General features: G+C 42.7%; 1 protein-coding gene across 1 annotated transcript in view; it reads left to right on the top strand.

The window, feature by feature from the left end:
* The window catches only part of gba2 (glucosidase, beta (bile acid) 2), a 94,165-nt gene that overhangs the window by 37,691 nt on the left and 34,581 nt on the right, over positions 1 to 21,893 (top strand). The window contains exons 3-8 of the mRNA XM_084313438.1: positions 1,736 to 1,827; positions 3,929 to 4,044; positions 6,743 to 6,961; positions 8,136 to 8,375; positions 9,427 to 9,529; positions 18,600 to 18,753. Of these exons, the coding sequence (XP_084169564.1) occupies positions 1,736 to 1,827; positions 3,929 to 4,044; positions 6,743 to 6,961; positions 8,136 to 8,375; positions 9,427 to 9,529; positions 18,600 to 18,753 (924 nt within the window). The remainder of the gene's footprint in view (positions 1 to 1,735; positions 1,828 to 3,928; positions 4,045 to 6,742; positions 6,962 to 8,135; positions 8,376 to 9,426; positions 9,530 to 18,599; positions 18,754 to 21,893) is intronic.

Below are 21,893 nucleotides of genomic sequence, written 5' to 3'. Positions count from 1 at the left end.
AAATAAAATAAATAAATTCCTACCTACCATGGCCAAACTGACAACCAACTGAAACCAACTATTTTTTGTTAGGCCTAGTGTCTTTATACCTGTATCACTGTACATATTAATAATACAACTCTGTACATACATCTGATTAGCACTACACTCGGTAGTACTCATTTATATGTTTTATACCCAGTTTAATCTCCATTCAAAAGAAGCAACTGCCCCTCCTTTCAAAAGAAGGGGAAACGTGTCTTCTTCCCTATGTTGTCTGATTAGATGTGAATGAGACCTAAGGGTTCATGAGTTGCTTTGGTCCCTTTGCAATGCTGCTTAATTAATATTTCACACACGCACGCACACAACGACAACAACCACTCTATTAGGCCATCGACTTCAAGCCCGTGCACCAGGACAGACAATGCCTGCCTTTATCTAGCAATCCCACAATTCCCTCTTTTCTGTGTGTGTTTTCTCTCTCTGCGTGTGAGAATCGCCTGGTGTTGTGGTCCAGCCTTTGGCCCAGAGAGCTCACAGAGAGCTAAAGGCATGGAAACAGCTGCGCTTGCATTTTAACCCACTATGAACAGACGCATGGATAGAACAAAAGAGAGAGAGGGAGAGAGGGAGAAACCTCTTGTTTTCACAATGCTGCTGTGTTCGCTGCTCCATCATACAATGACTTGCAATGTCAGTCGAGGCGTGGGAATCGGAAGGGCATCCCTGACTGTAAGAGCCGTAAAACCCTACACTCATGACTCATAATCTGGGCGTTTCCTTCAAGATGCAGTAGGCAACTTCAGAGGTATTACAGTAGCGGAGAGTGAGCGAGGCCAAAATATCTGATTGGTTGTTAAGATTCTGCCCGATTTCTTACAACCAATCGGATGTTTTTGGAAAACTGAAACCCAGCATTGTGTTCCTCGTCCAAAAGTACATACTGTGCAAAATCACCTGCTGATGAGAGGCTGGGAAATATATTATTATTATTATTATTTTTTTATTTATTTTATTTTATTTTATTTTATTTTATTTTATTTTATTTTATTTTATTTATTTTATTTTATTTTTACACTTCAGCTTAAAGATGCTGGTGCCTCTGGGGGTTTGGGGGAAACTTTTGTTGCACGGACTTGAAAAGTGATTCAGAGCTTTCTCTATTTCTGCCGGGCAGGTAAACTCACTCTTGCTAGTTTCTCCGAAGTTGCTTACTGCAGCTTTAACACGTCATGGTTCACCATGCTCTGGTTAAACTAGTCATTCGCCCCAAGTATTGAATGTCCTCTCTTACCTGTCCACACAACTCCTCCTCCCCCACAGCTGATCAATTCTCTTGGGTGGGCGACTGGATGTTTTTGAATATTTCACAACTTGTTTTTGAAGCCATAATACCAGCTTGAACTTAAAGGAACACGCCAACATTTGGGGGAAATGTTAGCTTACCATCTTCTCCAGAGAGAGACAAGAAGATGGATACCAGTTTCCTCTCTGTGCGTTCAGTAGAAAGCCATCTGGCTGCACGTTAGCCTAGCTTAGCACAATTAATGGAAGCGGATAGTGCCGGTTAGCCTAGGCATTGTCCAACTAACACCTCTCCCGAGGGCTAACCGGCATTGTCCGCTTCTCTCTCTCTGGAGAAGACTGTAAGCTAATTTCCCAAAATGTTGGCGTGTTCTTTTTAATCTTTCCAGAGAATGCATCTAATTCTGAAGCTCAATCTCTTTCTGCATGTGTGTGTGTGTTTGTACAGGTATCTAAAGTGGTGGTATAAGAAAACCCAAGTAGAGAAGAAGGCTCCATTCATTGATATGTTCCGTGCTCTACCCCTGCGTCAAATATATGGTAGGCATGGGCCAGGGGTGTAAAGTACTTGAGTAATTGTACTTCGTTACAATACTTAAGTACTGTTTTTGGGGGATCTGTACTTTACTCTAGTATTATTAGGTTTGTATAATTGTACTTTTACTCGATTACATTTCAGAGGAAAAAAAACATACTTTTGACTCCTTACATTTAAAATGCAGACCTACAAAGTAACATTATTAATCCTGCGGCCGCACTTTATTTAAAAACAGCCAATCAAATCCCCATCAATGGAAAATGTATCCTCCCATACCCATGCTGATTGGTCCTTGTGCAAGACTAGAAAGCGGGGATCTTTGATTAAACACCTGCTATCAGAAGAATAAACAGTCAGAAAAAAAGTTTTTACTTTTACTTTTTAGTACATTTAAAAGTAGAAAAGTTTTTTACAAACAAACACTGGCTTTGAATGCATGGGATAGCCGTCGATGTACTCGATATAGAATCTGAATGGCCCGGTTCAAATGCACACACTTGAACGGTCGTTCGGCTGGTACACCTGGAGGAGACAACGATTGCTTTGTGTTTTATAGATGAGATATATGTCAACAAATGTATAGTAAAAAAAATGGCTGAGGCCATAAAGACATGCATGGTAGGCAGGGATTACAGATGGAAACTAGCTAGATAAAATCTGGCACATTTACATTGATGTGGAAACTGAAGATGTTCATTAATGTGCACTGTCCATGAGTAACAAATTTATAAACAAACTTAAACTTAAACTATGGCAGCCGTGACCTGTGCTTCGCCCCAAGGCCGGGTGCCACACATTGGTGGTGGAGGAGGCAAGTTACCCAAGTTATCAGTGGTTCCCAAACTTTTTCAATCAGGCCCCACTTGGGTAGTTGGAAATATGTTCGAGCCCCACCTAACCTGGTCCCCACCTAGATGTAAGCTAGAATAAATGTTAGGCTACAAACATGCCATTTCCTCTACTACTAACAAGACCAGATTAACACAAGACACAAAGTCACAATTATAGTTTTATATATATTTTTGATAATGAACAAAAGCTTGCCAAATGATCCTGTGCCACTGTGAAATAATTAGGCCTAATTAAAAATGTAGTAGTCTACAGTAGGATAGGAGATTCATTTTCATTCAAATAATAATAATTAGCCCTAATCATTTGCCACATTTTGTGGAAAAATGTATTTAGGCTTCTGAATGTGCTCTGTATAAAGAATAACACATGACAGTCTGTTAACTTTTGTTGACATTGGTGTTTATCAGTTTTGGATGGCTAAATTACCCCCCCCCCCCCCCCCCCCCACACACACTTTGGGAACCACTGCTCTACACAGTACATTGTAAAGCGCTTTGTGTCGTAGGACTTAGAAAAGGCGCTATACAGTATAAATAGGGTCATTCATTCATTCGGCATTCCAGAGGTCAATTTGTGGTGAACATGCCACCTTTGGATTCATGCAGTCATTCTATGATGGAAGTCAGGAAGTCATCTGAGGTGTACCAAAATAATTACCGTAACCCACGATGCACCAGGAAGTCATCTGAGGTGTATCAAAATAAATAACCCATGATGCACCAGGAAGTAGGGATGCTCAATATTGGCTTTTTTACCGATACCGATATTGTCCAACTCTTAATTTCCGATACCGATATCAACCGATACCGATATATGCAGGGTTTCCCCCCCCCCCCCCCCAAAAACTGAATAATTTCAGGTAATTAACATTACATATCTCTTGTCGTGTAATTAACACAACATTATGCATACTTTGACAATAAATAAAATAATAATTTGTTCTTACTTGCTTGCCTGGGTAATTATTTTTTTTTAAACCGATACCGATATTTTCCGATATCACATTTTTATGCCGATATCGGCCGATAATATCGGTAGGCCGATAATATCGGACATCCCTACCAGGAAGTCATCTGAGGTGTACCAAAATAATTAACCCATGATGCACCAGGAAGTCATCTGAGGTGTACCAAAATAATTAACCCACGATGCACCAGGAAGGGCTATTGTATTATACATTATACCTGTCATACTAACCTTGTGACATGGATGATATTACAAACGTTATAATGCCGACACTGCATTCTGCAGGTGCTCCTCTGGGAGGTATCGGAGGAGGTACCATCACACGCGGCTGGAAGGGCGAGTTCTGCAGATGGCAACTGAACCCTGGCATGTACCACTACAAAACCGTCACTGCTAACCAGGTATGTAGTGTCCTCTGAGGAGACAGTGGAGACGAGGGATATTAGTGTGGAACGACCTGAGCTCTGAAAGGAAAACATGTTTCCTTTCAGCGTTTCTTTGGTGCTTTTAGACCAGTGTTTCTGTGGTGCTTTTAGACCAGTGTTTCTTTGGTGCTTTTAGACCAGTGTTTCTTTGGTGCTTTTAGACCAATGTTTCTTTGGTGCTTTTAGACCAGTGTTTCTGTGGTGCTTTTAGACCAGTGTTTCTGTGGTGCTTTTAGACCAGTGTTTCTTTGGTGCTTTTAGACCAGTGTTTCTTTGGTGCTTTTAGACCAGTGTTTCTTTGGTGCTTTTAGACCAGTGTTTCTTTGGTGCTTTTAGACCAGTGTTTCTTTGGTGCTTTTAGACCAATGTTTCTTTGGTGCTTTTAGACCAGTGTTTCTTTGGTGCTTTTAGACCAGTGTTTCTCAAAGTGTATGCCGTAGGGGGTGCAGAGACATGACGGGGGCTGCGCGAGCGACCGGCGGTTTGACGTCGGTGTGTTTCTCGCGGCGCACAACAATAAACAAACCACGCCTCACGTTGCCCCGCTCTTCAGCTCAGCCCACGGTGTGTCAGTAGCCATTTTCATACAGACTTCAGCCCACGGTGTCGGTAGCCCTATTCGCACAGACTTCATGGTATTATACCGTAATATGGATTCTCTTCCCCCCCCCCCCCAATCTGTCAACTTCGGGTTTGTCCACTCTGAAACTAGAAAGACAGTATAAGTGTGTGCATTCCCGAGTCGGATAGATGGAGACGACGTGTGGATAGAATAAATGCAGCACGGATAGAATAGACCCAGCGCGTTCTGTAATAGGTCTCCAAAGTTGCACGTACGCAATGAAAAATACTATCAAATTGACGTGCGTAACTAACGATGATTAGTTAAGACAAGCTTTCTCTAGGATTTTGAAACTGTAGGGCAGGTCTTGTTGGTAACGGGACAGCCAATAGGAGAGGATAAGTGTCAGTAGGTGAACAGAATGGAGAAATATTTGACAGGGACAAAAAGGAAGACCGGCGATGCTTCGGAAACAAACAAGTGTGACAGTAACGTCAATAAACCAAGAACCAAGTCAAGAAAATACGACAAATCTTATCTCGCTCTTGGCGAGATTTCTCTCTATTTTTTAATAAGCACACAGTCCGAGTGTCTATTTAACTGTATGTATGTTATTGTTCTAGCAAAGGGATTGCACATTTCATTATTTTCACCAGTTTTTGGTTATTGTTACTGATGTAGAATGTTATTAAGTGGTTGCACAATTTGAAATCCCATGATATTGATGTTATTTCAATACATTTTAAACCGATTTCATGACTATTTTGTTGGGGCGAGGGCCCAAAACACTTTGGTCGACCAAAGGGGGGCATGGCAGAATAAATTTGAGAACGACCTGCATATAGTAGGCCTACTTGATTTATTTCCATTTCAACAAATGATCCTGAAGTCTATTAACTATAGTTTCCCATGGCCAGCTGTGTCGGTCTTCATCTGAGCTGATTTACAACACGCTGTGTAAACACAGTAAAGCCTTTTAGGGAGCAGCACATGATCTGCAGACTTGAGGGTGTTGGTTAGGGCGTGTTCTCGATGCCTGTATATTTATTAAGGCGATTCTCGTAAAAAAAAGGCTTGTGTGTTTACTGTTTCTGCACCTCTGTGAAAAGGAACAAGGGGCGTTCAGAGAACAATCCTGTATCTCATCTTAAAGTCTCTCGTGTCATGCACTCCCCCCGTTTCGGGAATTACGGATGCAAATGATGCCCACGAAAAATAAGTACATGGTCAATTTAGTGTAGCTTATTATTACGTTTTGGGTAAATCGGATCACAAAGACAAAAAGCCACTAGCTAGAAGCACTATTGGACTACAGATTAAGTCGCCTGCCTTGTGCTTCCTTCGATTTTCTCTGAGCACTTTTCACTTTGCAACAGACGTTATGTAGGCAACACTATTATCACCGACCACCAAGTAGGGGGGATCCCCCCTTGAACGGCCCTTCTAAGGTTTCTCTCCTCCACGTCGCCTTTGGTCCTTTTTTCCTATTGCTAGGTTTTTAGTGAGTTTTTCCTTACCTTTGCTGGGGTGTGGTCTGGGAGTGTTGCATTTATTTATTTTACATTTATTTTGGATTTCATGGTTTGTTCTTGATTTATTGTGATGTTTCTTCTTGGCTTGTTTAAAGAAGACTTGTCCGGCCCATGGGGACATTACCTTGTGATTTCGGGCTTTACAAATACATAATTATTTTTTTTAGCGTTTATCGCTTTTTTCTACTGGGCAGTCCAGTAGAGAGAGAGGAAGAGCGGGAGACAGAGTGGGGGGAAGACATTCGGCAAATGACGCCGGGTCCGGGAATCGTTACATGGTTCTCCACTTGGGCACCCCCATTTAATTTAATTTAATTTAATTTATGCTGTCTATTGTCTATGTCTATTTGATGTCCATTTTATGTCTGTCTATTTGATGTCCATTTTTTTGTCTATCTATTTGATATCCATTTTATGTCCATGTCTATTTGATGTCCATTTTATGTCTATTTTGCTGCTGTGAAGCACTTTGGGGTGCAATTATTGTATGAAAGTTGCTATACAAATAGTTTATTATTATTATTAACAGCAAAACTACCGTCCTTCAATCAAACCCTTTCCCACCATTTCTCTCTCCTAGTTCACGGTGTGCCTGCGGCGCGGTGGCCAGACCGTCTACCAGCAGGTGCTGTCGGTGGAGCGGCCCCCCACGCTCCAGGGCTGGAACTGGGGCTACTGCGGGGAGTACGCCTTCTACCACGCCCTGTACCCCCGGGCCTGGACCGTGTACCACCTGCCGGGTCAGAACGTCACGCTCACCTGCAGACAGGTGTCCCCCGTCATCCCCCACGACTACAAGGTAACGGGAGCACCGTCACTCGGCGTTAGCTTCCGTCTCGGGAACCACCGTCCGGCCGAGACGTGTCTGAGCGGGAGCGGGCCTACTTTCCCATTCCACAGCCCTACGTTCCCACAGCCCTACGTTCCCACAGCCCTACGTTCCCACAGCCCTACGTTCCCACAGCCCTACGTTCCCACAGCCCTACATTCCCAACGCTCCCTTGTTCCCACAGCCCTATGTTCCCCCAGCCCTATGTTCCCACAGCCCTATGTTCCCACAGCCCTATGTTCCCACAGCCCTACGTTCCCACAGCCCTACGTTCCCACAGCCCTATGTTCCCACAGCCCTACGTTCCCACAGCTCTATGTTCCCACAGCCCTACGTTCCCACAGCCCTATGTTCCCACAGCCCTATGTTCCCACAGCCCTATGTTCCCACAGCCCCACGTACAGCCCCACTGTGGGAACATAGGGCTGTGGGAACATAGTGCTGACCCCGTCTTAGCCTGTTCCTTGTTCAAGCTGCACTTTCGTTAGGTGCCCGGAAGATTCTATTCATAGTATTCCGTGGCGGATATCTTGGTAGGCAAAACGGGCGATTGTAATCAAATAACGCGTGTGGCCAATGGGCTGTGGCATTGCGCCATTTTGGTAGACAAAAATAAGATGTTCCTTTATTGATGCCCTTTGGGGAGATTTGGCCGTCATAGCAGCATGGGGAAGGGGAGATACAGGTATGGGCAGGGTAATGGTAAAAATACATAAATATAGGTAATACTAATAATATTTTATCTGAATAAAAAAATATGAGAAATATAAACAAAGGTGCAGATGAGGATCGTTATGCCTTATCGCTTATATAATAGTTACAATAAATATAGGCAATAAAGAATTTTTATCTGAATATATACAAGGTATCCTAACTATATGTCATACGTTGTAGTCCGTGCAGGTAGTCAGTCATGATGATGAGGATACTATAAATAACCTCTGTGCTTTGTGTATTTGTTCACATGTGTATTTCTTTGTCCAATCATCACGTCAGAAATGCTTGTGTACTTACTTGGTATCGCAAGAAAAATCTTCAGAACCCCCCCCTCCCCCTCTCCTAATCAGCCTTTCCTCAAGACCTTCACCCACCCCCCTCCCCGCCAGTTTCTAATCAGCCTCTCCTTTACACCCTTCCCTCTCAGGACTCCAGTCTCCCCGTCGCCGTGTTCGTGTGGGACATAGAGAACAAGAATGACTACGCGCTGGACATCTCTATCATGTTCACGGCGCTCAACGGCTCGGGCCACAAGGACGACAAGAGTGGGGGCCACTGGAACGAACCATTCCACCTGGAGAAGGAGGGGGAGGCGGTGTCCGGGGTCCTGCTGCATCATTGCACTGCGGTGAACCCGTACACTCTGTGCGTGGCGGCCAGAGAGCAGGTTTGACATCCCCTTTCAAACTACAGGAATGTTTTTACTGTTTGGCACGAGCAGCCGGCAGGGATTAACCTCATCATTTACAACAGTCGTTTGTGATATTTCAACAAAGAGCATAATCATAATAATAATAATAATAATAATAGAATAACCAATTGACTGCTTAGTGAAATCTGTTGTGGTAATAAACATTAGCATGACAAAAGTGTGTGTGTGTATGTATACTGTAGGGCTGACCCCTATTAGTCGATTACTCGACTAATCGGTCGAAAGGAGCCGTAGTCGACTGCCAACCTCTTAGTCGAATACAAAAAAATAAAAATAAAAAAATGTATCAGTCTTTCCAAAAGAAAAGAGGCCTAGAAGCGTGGCTAACGCTAATGGCACGCATACCAGAGGCTAACTGCCTACGAAAACAGGCACAGAGGCACTGAAAGAGGATTTCACCATCTAATGAACACACTAGACTAGACAAATATCAAGATGTATCCATCAGTGGACCAATTGCATGCTTTTGCAGAGGACAAGAAGCCTTCAGTCGACTCCTTCAGACATTAAGCACCCCCCACAGCCCAAATGGAATGATAAAAAAAAAAATTAAACAAATAATAAAAAATTAAAGTTTAATAAAAAAAATAATAATAAAATTTAGTCGACCAATAGTCGACTAACGGCAAATTTTTGCCAATCATAGTCGACCATCCAAATCCTTAGTCGGGGACAGCCCTAGTATACTGTGTGTGTGTGTGTGTGTGTGTGTGTGTGTGTGTGTGTGTGTTTGTTGCCAAATATTGCTCTGTCTCAGCTATTATTGGCAGCTTAGCCGCATGGAGAAGGAGGTGCTATGTGTACCCTTAAGTGTTCAGTGCTGCTTGGTCCCGATATATTTGATTCCCTGTTTATGTAATATAATTTGTGGAACCAAATAAAGTATTCAAATGTGTGTGTGTATAATATGTATGTGTGTGTATAATATGTATGTGTGTGTGCGTATAATATGTATGTGTGTGTGTGTGTGTGTATATAATATGCATGTGTGTGTGTGTTCCAACAGCCTGACAGGGAGATCAGTCACCAGACGGCGTTCATTCCAAAGGGAACCTGCGGGGGTCTGTGGAGTGACCTCATCACAGACGGACGGCTGGACTCTCCCACTGGTCAGTGTCCAGTTATAGCCAGTGGAATGAATGATCACCACGGCAACCCAAACTAGGCCCGCGGGGCCAAATTGGGCCCTCCGCGATATTATTTCTGCCACCTCCCAAAAGGGTTCTTCTCATGAGAAGTATTCCCATATTCAAATCGGGTCTAGTTCGATTTAATTTTGATTCTATTTGAGGAGTGGTTTTGATGATGACGGGGCATATTAGCAAACACCTTGACATAATAAGACTGTCATTTACTTGTTACATTTATAAATCTCCCTATCCTGTGGCTTGTGGTCCATATATCCTGGTCACCCCCATTTTAATTGAACCCATGTTACCGTATTATCCTGTGAGGTCGCCCCCACTTTAATTTAACCCATGTTACCGTATTATCCTGTGAGGTCACCCCCACTTTAATTTAACCCATGTTACCGTATTATTCTGTGAGGTCGCCCCCACTTTAATTTAACCCATGTTACCGTATTATCCTGTGAGGTCGCCCCCACTTTAATTTAACCCATGTTACCGTATTATCCTGTGAGGTCGCCCCCACTTTAATTTAACCCATGTTACCGTATTATCCTGTGAGGTCGCCCCCACTTTAATTTAACCCATGTTACCGTATTATCCTGTGAGGTCGCCCCCACTTAAATTTAACCCATGTTACCGTATTATCCTGTGAGGTCGCCCCCACTTTAATTTAACCCATGTTACCGTATTATCCTGTGAGGTCGCCCCCACTTTAATTTAACCCATGTTACCGTATTATCCTGTGAGGTCACCCCCACTTAAATTTCTCGGCTGTCCCCCGAGGATGATCCATGATAACATCTCTTTATTATTTTTTTGAACAAATGTTTTTTATTTTCCCTTTTTTAACATGAAACTAGACAAACAATACAGTAACAGTAATAAGCAATGATAAATCACAGGACAATGACAGAAATAATAATAACAATGACAGTCCAGTAATTAAATAAAAATAAATGTAGATTAAAAGACATAAAAATAATAAATACAATACATGTCGCTGCTGTCGGGACAACCTCATAACTACATTTTTTTTATATATATTTTTTAATATAAATCAACTCCGTAGATCATCCTCCATATGTGTGTGTTGGTTTTACAAAGTTTAAACAATGGGAAAGCATTAAACCGATCATCTGTCTAAACCTCCTAACTCTATTCACCCTCAAATCTGTGTTCGTTTTTTTCATCTGCTGAAAAGTTGGGTTTTTGGAGTTATGAGGTTTTGTCCCGACAGCAGCGATGTGCTCTTGCTCGCTCTTCCTAGCTCTTTCCTTCCCCTTCCCTCCCCATCCACCCCCCCCCCCTCAGGACCCCCACTTGGACTATACATCCACTATTTCATTTAACATCAGAAAATTACAAGTTTATATGCTTCCCTTTATCTTCTCCACCACAGCTAACCAGACTGCTATGCTGGCTTCATTAACACCTAAAATTCGTGCAGTAGATATCTCTATATGGTAAGAACCCATACCTTCCGGCACATTTTGTCCGGTTGAATCCAGCGTGACGCTACCAACTTTTTGGCAGCCGTAAGACCAGACAAAATTTGTCTCTTTACATGTACCGAGGTTGATAACTGAGAAACATCATTCAACAACAATACAGAAGGCAGTGTAGGTATGGTCAGAGATACAAATTCTGATAATTGAGTGGTTACTTTTTCCCAGAATATCTTAACAGGAGGGCATTCCCAATACATATGCATAAATGTACCAAGAGCACCGTTTAAACACAAGGAGCATCGAGGGTCTTGTCTGAGACCCATTAGGTGCAAACGTCTAGGAGTCAGGTAAGTCCTATGAACAAAATTAAGATTAATCTGTTGGTGATCCGGGTTGCGTGATGATAGCCGACCGTTTGCCCAGACTGCATCCCAATCAAAATCTACTTCCAAGTTTGGGATATCCTTCCTCCAAACCGAGTCTAGGGGAAGGACCTCATATGAGGATGTAAGTAAGTGACGATAAAAGTCAGAGACGAAGCCTCTCGATGTCTCCTTTTCATAACATAATTTGTGAAATCTGTGGTGCTCAAGTGGAATATTTAATGGGACTCCGTGAGCCTTCAAAGCTGCTCTTAATTGTAGATAGAAAAAATAAGTGGAACTGGTGAGGTTAAATTTGTTAAATATATCTTGATAACTGCAGAAACCATGGTCATCGAAGATATCCCCCAATGTGTGTATGCCTTTCTTTTCCCATCTAGGAAATCTGATAGGTTGTTGTGCAATAAGGAGTAAATTGTTATTAAATAGGGGAGAATGACTGTGCCATTTATGGTGGTTAGTACACTTTTTCTGTGTGTCACACCATATCCGGATCACAATAAGAGGGCCAACATCGAGCTGAAGAAGTTAATTCTTGGTAAAACATTCATCTTAACTATTGATGCTCGGGCCTGTAATGCATTTTTTAATTTTGACCACCTGCCGAAGTCATTTGTGATCCTATCTAGCAATCCGGAATAATTATACTGCACCGTTTGGCATATAGTGGGGAATATTTCAACTCCAAGACATCCAAAGTGTTCCACCATGGGTATATTTGCTGGGAGGATGGTAGCCTTCACAGTCACATTAAGTGGAAGGAAGGCCGATTCTGGCCAGTTTATCTTAAATCCAGATAGATTGCCAAAATCATCTATTACTTTGAGAAGATGAGGTAGGGAGGTGGTAGGGTTTTGCATGAACAATATTGCATCGTCCGCATATAAGCTAATGTGATGCTGTGTTCCCTTAATTGAGATCGGCGCTATGGACTGCGATTGTCTTATATACTGTGCCAAAGGCTCTAGGGATAGAGCAAATAGTCCGGGACTAAGAGGACAACCCTGTCTGGACGAGCGCGACACAGGGAAGTGTGGGGAGCAGAATTTACCTGTTAAAATCATGGCCGATGGATCTGTATATAGTACTTTGATCATATTAATGAACCCATCTCCTAACCCCATCCTTCTAAGTACTGCCCATAAATAAGACTATTCCAACCTGTCAAAGGCCTTCATCGCATCCAAGGATAATACAGCTGTAGGAGGCACGGCATCCTTGCTGGAATCTATCACATGCAGTAACCGGCCTCTTATGAAGCCTGTCTGATCAGGGTGAACTAAAGATGGCATATGTTTTTGAAGTCGGATGGCTAGTACCTTAGCGTACAGCTTGAGATCGGTTCTGAGGAGGCTTAAGGGTCTATAACTACCACATTCGGTGGGGTCTTTATCTTTTTTAAGTAGGATAGATATGAGTGCCATATTGACATCCCTGGAGAAGTTCCCCTCTTTGACTGAGTATAAAATCATATCAAGTAATAGGGGTCCAATTACATCCAAACATGAGAGGTACAGTTCGAGTGGAATGCCATCCCATCCAGGGGCCTTACCACTTTGCAATTCAGATATAGCCTCCCTAAGTTCCTCTAGTGTAATAGGTGCATCTAACCGTTTAGCGTCTTCCTTTGAAAGTTGAGGTAAGTTAATTTGATCAAGAAATGTATCCAGTTTATTATGATCAAAGATCACTTCTGACTTGTACAGGTTGGAGTAAAACGTACGAAAAGTCTCGTTGATTTTTTTGGGGTCTGTAATAACAATTCCCTGTTGGTCCTTAAAGGATAACTCCACTTTTTTTTTAAATTAGCTTATTTAACATCTTCCCTGGAGTTAGACAAGAAGATACATACCTTTTTTGTCTCTGTGCGTGCATTTTAGCTTTGGGAATAGACGCTCCGTTAGCATAGCTTAGCTTCATCACTGGAAGTGGGGGAGGACAGTAGCCTTACAGTGCCTTACAGTGTATTGCAAGGTCTGACATTGACCAAACTTGATATGCATGACCTTGGTGGGCTCTAGGTCAACTCCTGAAAAGGGGGTCAATGTCAGACCTTGCAATCAAAAGTTAGGGGCGCACTGAAATTATGGCAAGGGTTATTAGCCCCCTAACTTTTGATTGCAAAGTCTGACATTGACCCCCTTTTCAGGAGTTGACCTAGAGCCCACCAAGGTCATGCATATCAAGTCTGGTCAATGTCAGACCTTACAATACACTGTAAGGCACTGTAAGGCTACTGTCCTCCCCCACTTCCAGTGATGAAGCTAAGCTATGCTAACGGAGCGTCTATTCCCAAAGCTAAAATGCACGCACAGAGACAAAAAAGGTATGTATCTTCTTGTCTAACTCCAGGGAAGATGTTAAATAAGCTAATTTAAAAAAAAAGTGGAGTTATCCTTTAATGGCAGGGATATCAGCAAATTTTTCACTGGATCGTATCTTCATAGCTGACTAGGTTTAGAACCATGAAAGTAATAATGTTGTCTTGTTCTGCGTATTTGAAATTCAGATTGTTGTCTTAAAATGGAGTTAATCTCCTTTTTCAACACTTTAATTTGAGACTCCAGTTGACATGAGTAGTTGCGTTGTAAGGAGGAGAACAACGAAGAGTGAAGCACTTCCAGCTCTACCAATTTGGATAGACGTTTCTTAAGATAAGATAAGATAAGATATTCCTTTATTAATCCCCTTGGGGAAATTCGTGACACACACACATACAGCTCAACGTCTCATTAATGATATTAACAACAACACAATCATTACATTTTTACAGTAACAATGGCACAGCATAAATTCAACAGACATGTACATTTGTTGACACATGTCATCATTACAGGAGGCCTGAGACACTGTATGCGCGATAGTCGGCTGCATTCCACCATGTAGAAACAAAGTGGATCGCGCCTGGTGAACTGGAGGTGGGACGGAGTGGAGGGGGGGGGGCATTGGAGACTCGGGTAAGGAATTTGGTTGTGAAGCAGTCTAAGGGGGCCCCCACCGACGCGCATCAGAGGCAGCCTGCCAACAGCATATGGCGCCAGTTGACTCACAACGACAGGGGCGGATGGGGGTGGGGGGGGGGGGGGGGGGGTAGGGGGGCCTCATCAATCTTATCGCTTCCAGACAGTACAGTTCGTCTCCTCTTTCCCAGAAATCACATCGCCGGAGAGTCAACTCCTCCGCGTTGACCTTGGCCTTGGTCTGTTCCACAGCAGAAAGGGATAAGGGGGGTGTGGGAAGGGGGAGGGGGGGGGGGGGGGGATGATACTTCATGCAGCAAGAGGCAGATAATGACGCATATGGTCAGAATCGGGTCAATTTTGTCTAATCATCGTCACCATCGTCGTATCCCCTATTAGCACGGTACGGTGGCATCTTAATTTTCACGTCCCTAATTTCCGACGTGATATCCAGAATGGCCTGTGACTGTTCCTCTGCATGGTTAGAAGCAAGTCTCTCAAGAATTGTCTTCAAGCATGACTGTTCGTCTACATGGTAGAGTTCGCCTCTTTCCAACATGGTCTTGGAGCTCAATTGTTCATCACCGCGCAGGGTACTTAGGTCAGCGATCTTCTTAAACAGTTCCATTAGGTTTTCCTTGATCCCGGCCAGATCCCTGGCCAGGGAAATCAACTTCTTCCGAATTAGCTTCAGGCAGTACCAGATCCAGCAGCTGACGGAGCCCAGGCCGAGCAGCATGACAATTAGAAGATATACGTCCTCAACATCGTTTATCTCCAGCGGGAAAAAGCATATCGCGAGCCAGGTCCCGTATGAATTTATGGTGTATCCCGCCTGATAGCTCCCAAGAGGGCATAATGGGTCATCCGCATTCTGCTTCCTTGTAGAGAATATGCGATCAATCGCTGTAAAAGCCCAGCTTATTAGATCCATATTACGGTCAAAAGTCGAGTCGAGTTGAGGATTCTGTTGTAAAAAAAAAGAAAGAAGAAAAAGGTCAAACGTCTGAGCGTCTCCAGCGAGTGCAGATCTAGGCTCCGGTGAAACGAGCTGTAAGGGCTGGTACGGACGTCTCCAAACCGATAAGAGAGAGGCCTTGAGGTGTTTCTCTGGAGGAGGGAGAGGAGATAAAAATGCAACTGCTTCTGGGAAGAGAGTGAGAGGAGAGGAGGAGGTTGCGGAGGTTGGAGGCAAAGACAGTAGTGTTATCCTTGATAAAACCCTTTACCGATCTCCATAACGTTCTGGGGTCTTGTACTGAACCCGCATTAATCTGCAGGAATTCACTGAGTTTATTTTTGAATTGTAGGTTGAATTCATTGTTTTTCAACAGTGTCGAGTTAAAGCGCCATCTTGGGGCTCGGATGTCATTCTACTGAATGAACCCTTTAGGAGTAAATAATTGTGATCTGACAGTGCAATGGGCCCCAATTCAACGTCAAAGCTATCAAATAGTCTAGGGGATGCAAAAACATAATCTATTTTAGAAAATATCCTGTGTCTTGCTGAGAAAAAGGAGTACTCTTGCGCCGTTGGATTGAGTGATTGCCACAAAATCTACTCCTGTATCCTTGGACCAGGCCTGTAGTGCCGTAGAGGCCTGTTTCTGGTCATAGGATGTGGTGAGACTAGATTTATCAATCGAGGGATCCCAGATGGCATTAAAATCTGCACCAATTATAAAAGAATACCCAGGGAGATCTAACATCGCTCTAGTGAGTGAAGTGTAGAAGTTAGCGTCGTAAACATTAGGGGCGTAAGCCGCTACCAAAGCAATTTTCCTATTACAGTAATCTATCTTGGCAATAGTTACTCGGCCATCTGCATCAGACCATACGTCCAACAATTTAATATTCAACTTCCGTTTCACTACTATAGCTACACCACAGGATTTAGTGCCAAAAGAGGAGTAGCTTATGTTTTGATATATTTTATCCGCCAGCTTCACTTAAAAGAGCCACATCAACTTGTTGTCTTTTCATCCATGTAAACACGCTTTTGCGTTTATGTTGTGTATTAAGACCCCCTGTATTCCAAATCAAGATATTTAAATTAGCCATAGTCTAAACAGGTTGCAGTATTCCTGTGTGTAATTCGTCTGGAGTAGCAATTCATAATGGATATATATCCAACTCTTAAGGTCCTGTTGATATCCGGGCTTGAGCATAAAAACAAACATATAAAATAAACAGACATATAATCCCCTATTCCCACCCCCCTCCCACCCTTTAAAATACACAACCAGTATCCCCATATCGAGCAAATCAACCATAACTCCCCTATGCAAATTGCCATAGGGTCTAAAACTATCAAATCTACCATTTAGTAGATTATTCCTGTTAAATAAAAAGGAGATAAAAAATAAAAGATGGCTCAAAGAGTAGAGTACATTCACTTAAACCTTATAAGAACTTGGCTAAGTTTAAACACACAGAAGAAATAGAAAGGAAAGGCATTGGAGCTATTGCAAAAGAAAAGAAGGAAGTTTAAATATGTGTATGCAGTACGTCCCCAGGCCAGGGGTGGGCGATATTCCGCTGTGAAGACTGTTGTTTCCTCCGAAGGTGACCTATGCCGTGTGTGTAGTCCACAGAACGCATGTAAAAGTTACAGAATATTCCATTTCATTTTAATAAAAGTGCCATTAGTCCATCGTATCAGGAGAGGGCGCTGTGCAGCAGCTCGTCTGACATTCTAGCATCTTCTGTAATGTTCCATTATGTCTGGCCGAAGCCTCCAATATGTCAACAACAGGAACGTGCCCGAAATGTCAATAGATCGCGAAGTCCAATACAAACATGTACACACACAGGGAAAACATCAAAATAATAATAAAAAAGAACCTCCGGAGGTTGCCCAGTCATGGCCCAACACGATGACTTGCATAAAAATCATAGATCATTCAAACAGAGCTAACGTTAATCTCCCCAGCCTTAGTGGACGTTCAATAGTTTATCAAAACAATTAAACCGGACCAAACCCCCCTTATATCAGATGTAGCGAACCATTAAAATAAAGTATCTAGACGATATCCAGCGTCACATAGTTAACCTATTTATGAAACAAGGTTATCAAAATTTATATGACGCCGTTTGGTGTTTAAGCCATAACGAAGTGTTCTGCAAAAACAGTATTTTTACCTAGACGAGGTGTCCTCCTGGCTCTTCAAGAAGGTTTTAGCTTCATCAGGCGAGGAAAAATACTTCCTCACTCCGTCTTTGTTGACGATGGACAGCCTCGCAGGGTACCGTAGGGTTGGTCTGAAACCTTGACTGTAGAGTAGGGACATCACGGTCTTATAACGGGACCATTGTTCCACAACTTCGGGGCAGTAATCTTCATAGAAATAGACTGTTTGCCCTCCGTATGCCAGTTTACCATTCTTCTTCGTGCCTCTCGAACAATTCTTTCTTTTATTCCAATTTGACGTAAGCTAGCAATAACCACTCTAGGTTTGAAGTTGTTTAGAGCACCAATTCTGTAACATTGAGCCACTGCAGGTGTCGTAGAGAGGATCTCCGGTCCCAGAATTGCAACCAGCGCTTTTGCAAACGAGACATTGGGTTGTTCGCAGCTCACGGATTCATCCAGACCTACTATGCGAATATTAGGTCTGCGGAATCAGTATTCAAGGTCGATTATCTTAGCCATTAGCTTATCGTTGGTTCCATCTATATCCTCGAATCTAGCAGTGCAAGTACTCAAGCCGGTTTCCACTACGTCTAGACAATCGGTCTGTGCACCAACCGTTTCCCATAGCTTTTCGATTTTGGATTCGATAGATTCTTTGTTAGCGGCAGCCTGGTTGGTTAGGGAGCGTAAACCATCCGTTATGGTGCTCTCTATTATATTTATGGTGCCTTCGAGCTTAAGATGGGATTCCGTGAGCTTGATCTGGGATTGCGTTAGCTCTTCTATTAGCCTAGCAAGGTACTCCGTATCGGTTGAAGCGGCATCTCTCTTTGGCTCGCTTGATTTCTTCGGTGCCATCGTGGTTCTTTCAGTCAATATAGTTAGTTGGAAACCTAAGGTGATATATACGTACAGGTTTAACCGAATTGGGGGTATAAAAAGAGGCTTGTAAAGGCAAAATAGAAATAACGGGAGCGGCAGCTTTACACACTGCGACTCTACATACTCAACCCGGAACCGGAAGTCGATAACATCTCTTTATGAACCAGGCTCCAGCCCTCCATGATAACATCTCTTTATGAACCAGGCTCCAGCCCTCCATGATAACATCTCTTTATGAACCAGGCTCCAGCCCGCCCACCACTAAAGGGGAGAAGGTGGCAGCAGCGCTGGCCGCCGGCTGCTCGGTTGCTGCCCAGGGACACGGCGTCCTGGAGTTCAGCCTGGCGTGGGACATGCCAAACATCACCTTCGGCTCCCGGGAGAGGCTGCACCTCAGGTATGCCGCTGTGTGCTCATCTGTTCGTGTTGCAGACGGTATATAGGTCGCCCATAGTGTTGAGCATGGAGGGCCAAGGGCTGAATTCTTCTTTTTCTCATTGGATTCAAATTCATTGTACACCAGCACAAGTACAGTACAACGAAAAGAGGTTTGGCGACCAACCAGAGTGCAAATGTAAAGAGCAATAGTAATATACAATGTACAGGTGATTAAACTGGGTATAAAAAATATTATAATAATAATAATGTAGTGCTAATCAGATGTATATACAGTGATACAGGTATAAAGACAATATGGTAGTAAGTCATACTGGCCAGCAGCATAACTAGTAAGAGTAGGTAAGGGATATGTATATAGATATAGTATTTACAGATATGTAAAAAGGATTAGATGCAGGTATGTACAGACAGATGTGGATATAATATATATATATATATGTATGGTAAGAATAAATATATATATATATACATATATGGTCTATACAGCATATACATATATACAGCATTCTTACCTTGTATATGAATGAGATGCTTATAAATATGCTTTTTAACGAGCCGCCTTTTTCAAAAATAAGTTATTTGGATGGTATTCAACTGAATCAAAACAGATCAAATTTGTCATATTTTACTCTCTTTGGACACAGATTTGACTACTGGCACTGACTACAGTACATTACAGGATGTCAGACTTTAAGATGATCCCCACAATATCTCCTAAATCAGGATGTGTTCATGTCTATGATTCATGCCGACTTAAATCAAATTCTTTAAAAAAAGAATTTTTATATATATCTCTTGGTCTGTGTCAAGTATTGTAGCTTTTTTGTTTTGTTTGTTCCTCTTTGGCTGTAATGTTTTTCCTTGAGTGCATCAGAGCTCTGCTGTCGAACAGCACCACCCCTCATCCTCATCCCTTCCCTTCTCTTGCTCCTTCATTACACGTCTCGAGTTACAGTGGAAGCCGTCCTGTGGAGCCCCAGTATGTTTTGTAGCACTGATGGTTGATGAGAATTGTGGTTTTGTTTTTTGAGGTTGTAGCACTTAAAACGGTCCTTACTTTGATACTTTATTGTAATAATAAACAATTATCAATATTTACAATATTTCGTTTTTGGCCATTGATTAAATTTGGCTAAGATGTAATAGATGTTTCTTTTCTCTCGATTTAAAGTCTGCAGTCTGCGATTCTAATTCAATTACACTTTACTCCGCTAGCAGTCCGCTCTGTATCCGCGCTGAGAAAAACAAGTCCCCTGTGTCCGTACACAGCCCTGGCTCTGTTAACCCTTTCACTACCACACTACCAAATGTGTTTTCATGTTCAACGTTAAACTATCGTGCAACCGTATACACTGTACTTAAAGGAACACGCCAACATTATGGGATATTAGCTTACCGTCTTCTCCAGAGAGAGACAATAAGATAGATACCAGTTTCCTCTCTGTGTGTTCAGTAGAAAGCTATTCGGCAGCAAGCTAGCCTAGCTTTGCACAATGAATGGAAGCAAACCGTACCGGTTAGCCTAGCTTAAACTTCGGGAGAGGTGTTGCCTAGGCTAACCGGTACTGTCCGCTTCCATTCATTGTGCTAAGCTAGGCTAACATGCAGCCAGATAGCTTTCTACTGAACGCACAGAGAGGAAACTGGTATCTATCTTCTTGTCTCTCTCTGGAGCTAATACTGTATATGATTCCCATAATGTTGCTGTGTTCCTTTTTTAAATTAATAACTTATTTGGAACTTACCCTTGTGTTTGCTATTTTATTGAAATTATGTTTTTAAGTCGCAGGACATTTGATCAAATTGCTTTCTTTATTGCACATTTTGTGTCTCACGGACAGAGGACACGGCCCCCCTCCGGACCACCTCCTAGTTACGCCTCTGCACCGTCTTGTTTGAACATCCTGGGGAAAGCCCTGCATACAATACGGTGTCTATTTCACAGGCACAGGCTTAACTCTTTCACTACCACACTACAGAAGGTTAACCTTTCACTACCACACTACAGAAGGTTAACCTTTCACTACCACACTACAGACGGTTAAGTGAAAGGGTTAACCTTCTGTAGTGTGGTTGTGAAAGGGTCAACCCTTTGCCGTGTGGCAGTGAAAGGGTTAACCTTCTGTATTGTCGCAGTGAAAAGGTTAACCCTTTGGTAGTGTGGTAGTGAAAGGGCTAAGCCAGCGCTCACTGTAACCGATAACACAAGGCTCTTAACTGGAGCGCCCCGCTTTTAGCGACACCGAATCGGGGGTCAGCCAGTGTGGAAACAAGGACACTGTGTCATTGATGCAAAGCTAACTGGTCTCCACACAACGTGCAACTCCTGTGAGCTGCCACCACACTTACACTTAAATGGTAAATGGCTGCTTATATATAACAGCTTTTTTTTTACAAACACAGGGGACTTGAATTAGAATCACAGACTGCATCTTTAACACTTTCAATGCCAACGGCGCTATATGTCGTTTGTTCATGCCGACCGTTCATTGCCAACAACGCGATATGTCGTTTGTTTTTTTATTAGCGATTTGAATTCATATTTCATCAATCTAGTCTCACGTTAGTGCTGCAAACTCTCTCTGAGCTCCATTGGGAAAATACCGCCCCCTATCGTCTTCCTGTGGTACTGCACCCCTTTGTAATGGATTGCATGAAAACACATGGGTGGGGGGAATCCAGTTTCCTCATTTTACTTCTCGCGCAAGCCACCCGAGACAATCCGATTTATTGTGGACCATCAGAACAGCGTGCAATACATATTTCAAGTATGCAGCGTTGGATCAATAAACGCGATCGATATTTGGAATGCCGATCAGGAATTGGAATAATCTTTTTGGAGAACATCTGATCTGAGGTAAGGAATCTATTTTAGCAGTCTTAGGATAATCAGAACTTTTCTCACAGAGATATCAACGTTTGCCCTATGTGTGTGCGTGTGTGTGTTGATCAGGAAATGAGATAATCGATTTTTCAGCTTGCTTCTCTAGCGTGCATAAGTACATATTATACTATCGATAATCAAGCGTTTATTGCAAACGATTCATAAATAGGCCGAAAAATGTCAGTTTTTTGTGTATTCCAGAATATTCCAGTAAAGGGCGATTATCATAGAATCTTTATATTTTCCTGAAACTT

The sequence above is a fragment of the Notolepis coatsorum genome, assembly GCF_963971535.1.
Source record: "Notolepis coatsorum genome assembly, chromosome: 4".
NCBI classification, from domain to species: Eukaryota; Metazoa; Chordata; class Actinopteri; order Aulopiformes; family Paralepididae; genus Notolepis; species Notolepis coatsorum.
The sequence above is the reverse complement of the archived record's forward strand: the minus strand, read 5'-3'. Positions and strand labels throughout refer to the sequence as shown.